Consider the following 13606-nt stretch of genomic DNA (forward strand, 5'->3'; position numbering starts at 1 on the left):
TCCCCAGGCAGCACAGCAAACCATGGTGGCGACTAGGAGGCAGCACAGCAAACCATGGTGGCGACTAGGAGGCAGCACAGCAAACCAGGACAACACGGAGGAAAAGGCACCAACAAACTGCATGATATGCTCTTCTATGTTTATTGAATTCCATGTATTTGCAATGGATGTTCCTAAAGCAACACATTTAACATCATCATCATATCCTGTCGGTCTCCTGTCCTTTCTGAAAGCCATAAAGACGACATTAGTCATTTAGATAACTTGTGTCCTCAATTACCAGGGGATTACTGAAACTACCATGAATTTAAGAAAATGGTAGAAATGAATCCAATCTGAATTTTAAAGCATTACTTTAGATCCCCTCCCTCTAAATGTATCAATAAACATTAGAAAGTGATCCTCCTGACTACCATACAAGTTTAAGAAGATAATATTGGTTTGAAAGAATTCAAAGCTATAAATAAACAGCAACAGGCTCTTTAACCAAGGCACTGTTAGTAACATGTAAACTCACACTAATCCTAATATTATCACTTAATATTAGCAAATTCGATTTTATTTTTGAAAACATATTGATGTAAATACATACACATATCGATTTGTTGTATAAATATTGCAAATCAAAACCTTTATTCACTAATAATTACCAAAAATCGTAGTTCTATCTCCTGTTATCAATGCATTCACATTGCCCGCCATGAACTTCCGGGGAACGATCCCTCGTAGTATGTAAAGCGCTTTGAGGGGTCTTAAAGACTGGATAAAGCGCTATATAAGTACAGTCCATTTACCATTTACCATTTACATGAACCACGTGACGATAACCGTTTTTGGACTTCCGGTGTCGTAACTCTTCTATTAAATAGCTCTGCTCCACTCTAATTTCAAAATAATTGACGGTGAAGTTTTAGACACACTGATTTAGTCATATTTAGTAATATAATTGGTATTATTTATTACTGTTATGTGCCAATCAGTACACCGCTAACATGTTTTCTTTCTTCGCAATTATGCCACATCAAGGTGGAACACTCTTCCCACAACTGTAAAGGAAAGTAAAACTATACTTACCTTCAAACCCTCTCTTAAAGAGCACCTTCGGGGGAGAGCATTGCAAAACTGGCCCCTGTAATGGTACAAATCTCAACCTGTCGTCCAATGGACAGCTTCCCCCCCCCCCATCTATGTATATACTCGCATTTTAGACTATGTTACTAACTGTATATCTGGAGACTTGGTATGTCTTAAATGTCCGGTTAGGATGTATTAGAACGAAATCTAAAATGAAAATTGTAAATAAGCAATCTGTATGTAAAAAACCACCTGTATGTAAATTGTAAATAAGCCATCTGTATGTCAAATATGTCTTATATGTCTTAAATGATATGATGAATTGGAAATGGGGGACCCTGATTTAAACAAGACGAAAGTCTTTCTCTGGTCTGCATCCCCTTAACAATTGTATTTTTTGAGCTGTACTGTACTGTACCCAATATACAAGCTGTTAATAAACTTTTCAATCAATCAATCAATGACACCAAGTGTTCCGTACATTCTCTCGATTCTGTTGTTTTCCCGAAGCGTCCTGAATGCATCTTGGTACTTGCTGCGGCCCCTTTAAATCCAATCTCCCGCGTTCTCAGTTAAGCGGAAATAGGGAGCCGTCTTTCCTCTATTTAAGCGCGCCAACAAAGACCCTCAGAGAAGGCAAATCTGTTATCGTCCACCACACCGTACGGTTTGTTTCACTCCACCGTGCATCCTACCGTCCTGAAAAAATGCCAGAGGAAATGTCCGCCGCGTCAAGCTACGGGAGGTAAGACTCGTTTCATTTCCTCACTGTACCGTACGCTGGGAAAACACAGCTAGGTAGCTTTTAGCTTGATAACACGGTTAACGTTAACTTCCTTGCGTTGTTGCATGACATCTTGGGTTGCTTACTAACACTCAGTGGCTGGTTAAATGTATTGAGAGGTGACATAAAGTGCGGCTAACAAGCATCACTTTCACCCTTGTGTTAGGCTAGTAGGCAAACACGCATACTGTGCTAACAACAATACTCAGCTAACATGTCAAGACTTAGCTGAAATTAAGAGTCAACAGTAATGTTTAGGTGTGTCGACTGTAGTTATACTTCAGAATAATGGTAGTTGGCTTGCATTTGCATTAACTTAACTCAAGTGTGAACTTATTTGACTATTGCAGTGCGGAGGAGAAGCCGTGCTCCTCCTCCTCAGCCGCAGCTGCAGCAGACAGGTGAGTGTCCCCACGGAAACCCCCGCCGATCAATAAGCATTACTATTCAAAGTTGAACTACTTTAGATACACGTATTTTTGTTTCCTCCGGTAGCTCTGTGGACGTTGCCGAGGAGGCAAAGAAGCTGATAGGCACCGGGAACAGGCATCTAGTGATGGGAGATGTTGTTTCTGCTGTCAGTGTCTTCCAGGACGCCTGCAGCATGCTGTGAGTGCATTGCGAGGCATTGTGACTGATTCAACATGGCACACTGTTTACAACTGTATTTAAAAACAAAATAGGTAGTAGTATTTAGGGCTGCACGATTCTTGCTCAAATGTGAATCACGATTTTCCTCCATAAGAATTGAGATCATGATTCTCATCGTTTCAATGAAAATATTTATTGCACTCTTACTCTTAGAGGTCACGTGAGTACAATGAATTTAAACAGACAACATTTGTCTCTCTTGTAACAAAAACATAACGTTGTCTTTAGTCTGTAGTTGCTGAATACTGAACAAACATTACTACATTCAAAATGTGGAACCTGGAGCCAACTATTGTGGCTTTAAACAGACACCATCAACATCAAAGTGCTGGACTTAAATCCAAGTCTCAGTTTCTTGTAGCAAAAACATAGAGTAACTAAAATGAATTTGACAGCCAACTACTGTGACTTTAAACAAAGTGCTTGACTTAAACTCAAGTCTCTCTGGTAACAAAACATACAGTAACTAACATAAAGATATTGCTGCTGCCTGAGTGCTGAACATAAAAAATAGAATTGTTGCAGCTTTATAATAACAAAATGTAAACTTTGCAGTAGCACCTGTCCACAGTGACAGGACACCCAACTACTGTACAACAACACCAACCTGTTTGTTACAGGGAGGAATGCACTTCAGTTACTCAAAATACCTCACCACAGTGCTGAATATAAAAACAAAACAGTCACAGCTTTAGAATAATAATATAAAAAAAAAGCCTAGCCGGCTAGCACCCAGTTCAACTACTGCACTTAAAGGTTCTTGTACTGAAAAAAACATAAACAAAGTGCTAGACTCCACTGAGTAGTAATGTCACTGAATCAAAAGGATTAACTTAAATACTGCAGTCAGTGCTGAATATAAAAACGGAACGGAACATAAAGTTACAGCTTCAGAATAAATGTAAATAAAGCCTAGCTGCCTAGCTACTAGCACAGTCATCTACTTTTTTCGGCACAAGCACAACTTCCCTCTCACTCTCGCCAGAGTTGCCACCGGGATTTTCATCGGTGTTGTTGTCATTGTCCTCGACCTCCTCGTCACTCATTTCTGTGTCACTCATTTCTGTTTTTCCTGTACTACTAGTCGCTCTCGTCACTCTTTGCTAATCAGTGCTAATGCTAACGCCTCTGTAAACATACTGCCGGCTCCTGCCCTCACGTGCTGCAGTCAGTGAGTGTTGCCAGGTATACTTATTATAAGCCACATTGGGCTTATCTTTCTGTAAAGTAGCTTGGTAGTAAGTAATAATGGTTGTTGCGGTTGTGAGCTTGTAGACCCGACATATATAGGTTTAAAGTGTTCATGCTCTTTTGCGCTTGTTTTCATAGAGCTGGTTGCTTATTCCTTCTGCAAAAACTGGCAACACGAGTGGCTGCAGCGTTAACACTGCATGAGAGGAGGAGAGACAGACGGAACACTACCATTTGCATGCGATCATGGTACTTTAATGTTAAATGTATAGAGTATATTTGCTTTACATCGTTTAAGTATGATTGACATTGCAAGTTGGTATTATTCAGAAGCAAAATAATTAAAAAATGTAAAACAATCAGCTTGACGTCATAGGATCGCCGTAATTTAGAAATGAGATCGCATAGGTGTCTGAATCGAGATCACGATCTTTTTTCGATTAATCGTGCAGCCCTAGTAGTATTCCCTCTTACTATTTTTCTTTTCTGGTGATCTACATATATTAAGGGTAGGTCATTCAGTTCAGAAACACTTTTTGTTATATTCCATGGAATGCTCTTAACATCCCGATGGCAATGAATATATTAAATGCTTTGACAATGAATATATATATACAAATATTTCATCTGTGGAAGCCGTGGCGCTGCTAAAAGAAAAACCAATGATCTGCCTCGGCCTGCGAGGCCATACATATTATGTAATACAAATATTTGTATTACATAACAACCAGCTGTACCTTGATCACCACCTCTACCATCAAACATACTCCACCTAACACTTCTGTTTATCTGCCAGGGCTGCAAAGTATGGGGACACTGCAGAGGAGTGTGGCGAGGCCTTCTTCTTGTGTGGGAAGTCCCTTCTGGAGCTTGCCAGGTATGACCTTTGCATGGCCTTCCTTCTAAAACTCCATAGAGTGGCGAAGTCACGCCCATCTACTTCCGCCCCATGGGACCTTATTTCTGAAAAAGTATGTATTTAAGTCAATGGAGAGAGAGAACTTATCTTTCAATCCCGTTTGAATTGTGCCATGAATTACACATATGATGTTTTGGCAATCTTAAAAACTAATTTCCATGTCAAAACAGTCACAGTTTGTTGTAAAACTGTTGAAATATAAGACTATGAAAAATACGCAACTAGAAAGACTACATATCCCAGAGTCGAGTACATTAACTTTACACATTACACTCGTGTTACTCACCGAAACCTTGTAAAGCCGGTCCCGCATGCTGGCTCTTACGGAACCGACTAACTCCCCTTTTGTGTATGTACAGTTCTCAACATGGCCAGACTTGTAGTGATTTTCACCTATTTTAATACTTTTCACTTCATTCTGAAAGAAAGAGGAAAAATGTGACTGCCAGCTTGGTGTTGGTGACGTATGCAAGACCAGAGATGTAGTTCATTGAGCGCTTCACACAAAAAATGTGTTCACAGTTGTACGACACATTTATATTTTTTTGACTTGCAAAATTATCTTTCAGATTTACAAACATCATATGTGTAATTCGTTTCACAATTGAAACGGGATCAAAAGATAATCTTTCTCTCTCCATTGACTTCAATACATGATTTTTCCATAATAAGGGCTCATGGAGGTCCACCGGAACGGGAGGGACTTCGCCACTCTATACTATATTAAGTCATGTTGATGAACATTGATATACATTTGATTATTGTTGCATCACTGTTAAATGTTATGTACTTTATTTTGTATGGTGGAACCTTTAGACTTCAGTATAACTCCAGCATTGACAGTTCAAAGGCCAGTTGCTCTCTGGCCAACTCTTGAATAAGGTTCTGAGTGACATTTCTGGACTTGACACTCTTTTTTTCTTTTTTTGATTTGGTTAGGATGGAAAACAGTGTGCTTGGTAATGCCCTGGAGGGAGTCCCAGAAGAGTCTGAGGAGGAGGATGAGCCGATCAGCTCAAATATCGAGAGTGCCAACAATCTTGATGGTCAGTATTTATTAAAAAAGGGTTGCCAGGTAAAGGGGGCCCTTATCGGAAGTCTCCCGAAGTTTAGTTTAGTCTTGTATTGGTTTGTTTTAATAATGACATGTTTGGTAGTGAAGACTGAGCTGACATGCAAATACAGTAAAACCAATAAAATACAATGTTAACTGCCAGTAAAGACAAACGACATTTAAAAAAAAAAAAAAAAAGTAGCGTTGGGGTAACAATCTCTCCTTTTCCCCCCTTGAGTTGAAAGCTTTCTGACAAGTCTTTGTCAAAATTGACTGAGCTAGATGGTAAATATCAAATGTAAACTTATTCTTCACATGACATTCGTGTGCAGAAGAAACAAGAGACGACCTACGAAAGCAGGTTTATGATGCAATGGCGGAAAAGGCTGAGCCAGGTGACATCGAATTGGAGTCCGAGGAAGGAAAGGGCACCCCTGAGGTGAAAAAAGCAACCGGTGTGGCGAATGGATCAAGTTCCCCTGTGAGTGAGAAGGAAAAGGGTTCAGGTGCTCCTGTCGATGGTGTGGCAGAAAGATCCACTGCAGCCAATGGTGTCAAGGATTCAGGAGAGCAGAACGACAAGAAGACCAATGGAAAGCCAGAGGAAGAAGATAACGGTGAATCCAAGCCAGAGGATGAACAGGACGAGGAGGAATCAGAGGGCAGTTGACGTTCTGTTGCAGAGCACTTTTGTTGTGGCAGGGTGGAGCGCGATCTTGGTGTTTCATTATATTTAAAACGGGTCACATTAAGGTGTTACAAAAGTTGACGGGGAAACTCACTAGAGCAGTTCTAATGCACTCTTTGGAAAACACTTAAGTATTTGCCTTGAGCTTCAGTCACAACTTGGGGAAAATGGCATATCGCCCTTTGTAATTATCCTCTTGCTCAACAGATGACGATGATGATGAGGATGGAGAGCAAAATGGACAGGTAAGTTCCCGTTCTTTGTTTTCTCTTTTTAAATGATTGGGAATATTTTTGCTTTGATGTATGCCCTCTTCTTTTCAGGAAGAGGAAGAAGTTGGCAATTTGCAGTTGGCATGGGAAATGCTGGAAGTAGCTAAAGTCATCTACAAAAAGTAAGGGCAACATTGCTGCATGCAGCGAATGAGTAAAAACAATGGCACAACATTCTAAACATGTACTGTACATGTGAGTTCAAGCAGGTCACTTCATACAAAGTCAGACTTTTAGGATGTTATATAATGTGGCAAAGTGGTCTTGCTGTTGATTCAGTTTCTTCACCACCACAGAAAGGAAGGCAAAGAGGACCAGCTGATGGCAGCCCAGACATATCTGAAACTCGGAGAAGTCAGTGCTGAATCGGGTATGTTTCATGTAGCATTTCCAGGATGGACTTGTCACTGTTGGCCTTCCTTTTCCCTCCCCTCAAATAACATCTTAAATAATACTGCCTTGGCTTGTTGAATTTTGGCTTTGCCCTTCACCAAACTTTTGTTTTATCTATAATTATTGTTACCAAGTTAGGGTTCAATAGTGTTTCACCACTATATACAGGTTAAAAACAATTGCATTCACTTAAGAAACTCCACATACCAGTAACATGAACATATAGCAAATGTCGTTTTCCATTAGAGTGGCAACGAGTACCACTGCAGAGCCAGCTAAATGTGACCCCATTCTCACATGTGCTCCCTTCCCCAGGAAACTATCCCCAAGCGCTAGATGACTTCCAGGAGTGTCTTGCCCTGCAGCTGAAGCACCTGCCCCCCCACAGCCGCCTGCTGGCTGAGACCCACTACCACGTCGCCACCACACTGTGCTACATGGACCAGTACAGCCAGGCCATCCAGCACTACAACAGCTCGGTTAAAGTCATCGAGACCCGTCTGGGTAAGATGTCTTTCGCTGCAGACGTGCTTTTTTCAGAGCTGCGTGTCCTTTATCATTGTAATCTTTAGTTGAGTGAAAATAAGCTTACTGATGGTCTATTCACAAAAATACAGCACTGCTTCTAAAAGTTGATGGCAGCTGTGGGTCTGCAGTATTCCTGTTATGTTTTCTTGTACTCATCATACATTGTCTGTGTATAGCCATGTTGCAGGAGGCGATCGACGCAGCAGGTGGTGCGGCTGAAGAAAAGAATGAGATGGACGAGCTGAAGCAGCTTCTGCCCGACATCAAGGAAAAGGTGGAGGATGCCAAGGAGAGCCAGAGAACCGGCAGCGCTGCCTCCCAGGCCATCCAGCAGACACTAGTGAGTACATGACAATGGTCTGAATACCAGTTGAGTAGTCTTAAACCTTAGAGTGCATTTTTATACATCTTGGCTTGCAAGCCTTAAAGCTACCAGTGTGTAAATCCACCGAGCCTTTCAGTGCTTAATGACTGACCTCTTTCAGGGCGGAGCCTCAACCTCAACCTCGTCATCAGCATTCTCATGTGAAAATGGTGGCCCTTCATCATCTTCAGCTTCAGCTTTTGCAACAGTCAACAAGGTAAGGACATAGTACTTGGACATTTAAAAAAGTTTAACTGCTTCGCTTACTGACTGAAATAAAACTGATCCTACATTTATTTTTAAACAACTCTTCCTTTTCAGATCCCAGTTAAATCGTCTGGCAGCGCCTCGTCTTCCAAGGCAGTCTCAAACATCTCCCATCTAGTCAGGAAAAAGGTAAGCTCCGCTCAAGTATTCACAAATGTATTACTTTTATTCCATCTTGATTGCTGCAACTTTCATACCTCTGACATATCAAAGGCCAGTCATGATTTTTCAGTCCATTCTGCCTTCTGAAACAAAACCATTTGATCATTTAAAATTCTAAACCTGACATCTGACTGGCAGTACAATAACCTGTATGTTAAAACTGGCCATGTACTGCCCTCAATTTAGAAAAGTCAACGTGCTTGCCTGCTTTGGTTGTCGGGATGTCATGGCTCTCTGCTCGTGTCAATCTTTAGCCTGTGTTCTGGTTTTTGTGTGAACGGTGACGTCTGTTGGTTCATGTAGTTTCGGCATGTGGTTGCGGTACGGCTTAATGCTGTCAACAAAGCTTTTGATTTTAGTGTGTGTGCATGAGACAGTGTTTGACCTTGACATATCCATATTTGGCTTCCCTCTTCACAGTAGCTGCCAGTCTTCTCTTCCCCTCCTTCTCACCGGTTTTTTGTTTCATCACAGAGGAAACCAGAGGAGGAGAGCCCAGTAAAGGACACTGATGCTAAACAAGCGAAACAGGAAGCCACAGTTAATGGCAGCGGTGACTCTAGTGCCAGCAACGGCAAAGGAGTCCAGGAGGGCAAATCACAGGAGGCGAGTGATGGGCTCATGTCTTAATATGAGTTTCAAAGACGGCACTCCAACTTGAAGTTTGTGCTGTGACGCTGCTACCCTGCTTTGATGAGAGATGGCTCCACGAACAGAAAATAACTACTTTCATATAGTTTCTGGTGGAGTTCCAGTCCCCCTCTTACTATGAAGTAATCTGAAAAAGCTGGCATGTTGCTGTCTGCTTCTATGGAAGGCTTATTAAAACTACATAAAAGCCCACAAGGAAGTTGGGAGGAGTCCTTGGTAATTTGATGACTTGACTCATATGGGTTGTCATACATGATGACACCATTGCATTGGGGAAAATGTTTGTCTTTGACCCTTGCTGGTTGTCTGTCTTTCTGCAAAATAAGTGAAGATGGTTTTTTTACTCTAATGGAAGCCAAATACAATGGTGTTCTTCCACAGGGCATTTGTAAGTGGACATGCAGCATTGGCTGTTACTGTGGTTGTCTTTAGCTGTTGGACAAGCTTCAAACCTTCCTATTTTCATTACTCTAAGTTCACATATCTGTGGAACTGTCTTTTTACTGAAACAAATGAAGTCTGTCTGAAGTCTTTTTACAAGCTTGGTAAAACTGCAGACACACCAGCAGTCTGCAACTTTTCTTGAGATGAGCAGGCGGCTCGCTCAGCCTTGCCTTTGTGATAATAACTTAATGTGTTCTTGTGTCCTGTAGCCTGCCAGCTCGTCGGCCGCTGCGGGGTCTTCAGCGTGACATCCTCGTTACTTTCCTGATCTCTGAAACCAGCACAGCATGCCTGTCCAGCCCCTCAACCTTCAACACTTTTGTTTCTGTAAATAAGATCCATTTTCATAGATTTGTCTGTCCAGTTTTGTATACTTGTAGTAAAAAATTAAATGAATAAAGAATTTGCATATGCAATTTTGTTGTTGGCTTTTTATTTTTAGCTTTACTGGAACTTTTATCATAATGCTTCAACAGTTTGCTGCTGCACCTGTAATCTTGCTCAACTTGATTTTAATTCCAACAAAAGGAAAGTACATGTCTTTAGCAGATGAAGATCAGAGCCCTCGTATAAACCTTCACAAATGATCATGTGTTGTGTCCTGATGTGTTAGTGTTCAACCCTGACTGGTCTCTTGGTGGAGGGTCTTGGTGGTTGGTGCAGGACTTAAGGGGGCAGATACTCCACTCCTGAGGGCTGTGTAACTGAAACTGGCAGTGTTGCTTCTATGTGGACAAACGCAGGATGTGAAGAAGCTGGTGACAAGACGCAAGGTAAACAAACTGCATGACATTTAAGAATTGTTTTTGTTCTGTTGAGCCCCCGGTGTTTCAATAATAAATACTCCAGTGCAATGATGGTCACTAGTTTGTTCCCTTATGTTCATATCCTACCACAACTAAACATTTAGTGATTATGTTTGGCCGAGTCTAACATCTCCGTCTTGTAACCAGATGTACACACAGCTCCAGGTTCCCCCCTCAATTTTACAGAAACACACATACTATCTGGTTTATCATTTACTTCCTTGCTTTACTCTACCGAACACTTCAGCAAACCCCACTTAGATTTCTTCCTAGATAAAACAAGTCATAACAGCTAATCTGCTGTTTAGTAAGCAACTACTTACTACTGGTGTTGAACTGAGGACCTGAGTTGATCTGGCACCCTCCAGTGGCCACTGCGCAGCTGCTGGTTTACAGAAAATCATAAAATGTTAAAACATCAATTTTGATAACGGGACAATAGCCGATGTCAGGGTTGCTTGATAATCTCGGATAGTTTCATGATCAACTCTGCTAGTTAGTGCATTCATTGTAATAACCTTTGTTTTATTTTAAAAAGTAACATTTCTATAAAGTTGCTTTTGAGAACCACAGCATTAATTCACCTCCAGGAGTGAGCTACCACCAGGCGCAGCACCCTTTGAGAAACATCTTCCCCAAGCCTTAGAAAACCACAAAAACAGTGGAAAACTACAAAAACAGCTCTTAAAACCAAGAGGACTCGACATAATTTCAAGAAAGATAAGTTGGCTGAAACTTTGCCAGATCAGAAGATTATTTAATATGATTGAGACACAATTATTTTTAACCAAAATATGATTATGGGGTATTTGGGAGGATCGGAATATACTGTACACATAACGGCATGGGTGTCCAACATGCATGTTCTTAGTGGAGAGGAGAAGGATCTGGCTGAAGCTGAGGAACATCATCTGTATCACCGTCACACAAACAGTCAAATTACCTGGAGATATTAACCAGAATGTATGAGTTGCCCTTATCTGCTGTGTTCTTTTGGAAAGTAATTTTTGAACTACAACTGTAACAGATGTACTAGTGAAAGAGCTGCATGAATGTGAGTCTTCAGCTGGAGTGGGAGTATCTGTGGGGGAGGCGGAGGAGGGTCTCTCATGGGCCTGGGCTCCATCTCTCTGCCATAAATCTGCAGGAAGCTCTCCCTCTGAATCAGCTCAAGGTCAGTCCTCTCTGCTGATGAACACACAAAAACAAGAAGACAACCACCCTAACTTCATTTTGGGTACAGTGTCAGAATCGCAACATATTTAACAACAAACAATAACCACATTATTCATAGACTTTCATTCCAAGAACAGCACATATCACAATGTAAACGTTTTATTAGGAGGCTTCGTAGAAACTACACTATATTTAACATTTACTATCCTAAATGACTTCAATGTTGGGGGACGGTGATTTCATTACTTATTTTTATGTTAACACTGCAAGGAATTTCTACTGCACTTGTTCATTTTGACAAATCACATCAGCTTTAACAGTCAGCTTTTCACAGTAGGATAAACATGTATTTGTGAGAAATCTCCAACCGTCATAGCTCTGGTGTTGCTCTCTGACTAGCTGCCTCCTGAGGATCCCCTCCTGCAGATTCTGGGTCAGCTCAGACCCCGCTGGAAAGGTTTCACCCCAGGACGAGAGAACAATGATGTGACCAAAAAGGTATTTCACCCTCAGTTTGATACCATAAGACTGTAGTGTATAGCAATTTCGAAAACAACTTCCAATGTGGGGTGTGTTTTCATTTCAGCAAGGTAACACTGATGATGTGAAAATACATTTTAGACCAGAATTTAATAAAAATACACTTTTTTTAGTTGAAGTTGAGTAATCTCTATCCTCTGAGCATAGCTGTATTGACAGAGTTACGGTGACAGGCACTACATATCTTATTTTCTTACAATATCTCATCAGTCTTTCAGTTCTTTTTGTCCTCACTGGCTTTCATTAATTGGGCTTTTTGGCCTTCTGTCTGCAGGTCAATCACAATTTGTGCCACAATATCAGGGACCAGATGTACGCAACCTCAGTAGAACTAATTCATATTTACATAAATAAACTGCTTTTGCTAGTTGGACCAGCAAATGTGGGGGATGTACTTACGCACTTTATCGGCTCATAGCTGTCACTTTTTTATTCTTGCATTGATCTGGCTTTTCAGCGGGTACAGTGATCTCTTGCACAAAAATATAACAAAAAACACGGTTAACCATCTAAATTAATCCTATTGCGACATCTATGGAAAGTTTTCCATCCTAATCCACCCTAAAATAGGATATGTTGTCATGAGGGATACCCAGGCATAATGGAAAACAGGGTTGATGAGTCATCCAGCAGCTAGGAAAAAAAACGTGTTCAAATGAATATTCATCTTAGAGCAACACAAAAGCAGTCCTTTTTTAATGCCACATCCAAATAATAATATCCATCATCATTTTCTTCTCCCAACTCATGGTATACAATACAATTCCCTCTAATACCCTATTTGAATTTGGTCTCTCAATGTGACTGACATGATATAATGATATGCATACATGAATTTTTAATCAAAGGCTATACAATCTCCTGCAGTGCTCGGTAAGTGACACTTAAATTAAACGTGAACAGTATGCATAAAGCGTTGCCCTTACACCTTATTCCCTGTTGGGTTCTTGAGAATTATCTTAGGTAAACATATAATGGCTGTGTGGGAGTTAACAGTGGATAAATGATGGTTTAGTCATTCAGATTTAGATGTGTTTTAGTGCATGAGAGTTGAAGTGTGGTTCAGTTATACCTCACGTGTAAGACCTTACTGAGCGGCACTCTGTGTCTGACTGCTTGCCTCTTACCCTCCTATATTGCTGATTTTGGTTTGGCATCAACACACATCTGCCTTTGTTGACCTCTCAGCTGCATGTAGCATTTTGCATTGCACCCATTTCTTAATTGCATAGACAGAGATGCCCTTTTAATAATTGCACACCAGAAGAACATGCAATTCAATAATGCAACAGAAAGAAATTGTGCAAGAATCTGAAACAATTTGAAAAGCAAACACACTTATTCATTCTGTTAACTCTAGTGCATAATGATTGTAGTCCTTTTTATCATTCCCCTCATTTGTTTTCTCTTTAATTCTTCCCTTTTTAGACCTATCGACATGCCAAGCTGACCTTTAAAAACAACTCTCAGCTTTATAAGAAGTTTGTGACTTTTAAAACCTTTACAGTGTAATGAAGTGTAAAGTGCATATAACAATGATGAGACCTCTGTGGCATTTTAACTCACTTTGATCACAAATTGCATCTTTTGTTTTCCCTCTAACTTATTCCACATGCTCAGTCCTTACTCTTCTTAACTAGAT

The 13606-nt window shown here is 40.7% G+C and overlaps 1 protein-coding gene across 3 annotated transcripts; it reads left to right on the plus strand.

Annotated features, from left to right (window-relative positions):
• The first annotated feature begins 1647 nt into the window (after positions 1-1647).
• LOC117445874 (histone-binding protein N1/N2-like) lies at positions 1648-9858 on the plus strand. Of its 3 annotated transcripts, XM_034081788.1 has the most exons (15): positions 1648-1819; positions 2209-2259; positions 2354-2467; positions 4497-4577; positions 5559-5665; positions 6006-6335; positions 6569-6606; positions 6685-6755; positions 6930-7003; positions 7342-7530; positions 7731-7894; positions 8040-8135; positions 8240-8314; positions 8822-8953; positions 9652-9858. In XM_034081788.1, exons 1-15 carry the CDS (start codon positions 1782-1784, stop codon positions 9688-9690), a joined length of 1599 nt encoding a protein of 532 aa, XP_033937679.1. In that variant the 5' UTR covers positions 1648-1781; the 3' UTR covers positions 9691-9858. The 3 variants fall into 3 exon arrangements, with proteins under 3 accessions (XP_033937679.1, XP_033937680.1, XP_033937681.1); XM_034081789.1 differs by lacking the exon at positions 8822-8953; XM_034081790.1 differs by lacking the exon at positions 6006-6335.
• Positions 9859-13606: the final 3748 nt, after the last annotated feature.

The sequence above is a fragment of the Pseudochaenichthys georgianus genome, chromosome 4, assembly GCF_902827115.2.
Source record: "Pseudochaenichthys georgianus chromosome 4, fPseGeo1.2, whole genome shotgun sequence".
NCBI lineage: Eukaryota > Metazoa > Chordata > Actinopteri > Perciformes > Channichthyidae > Pseudochaenichthys > Pseudochaenichthys georgianus.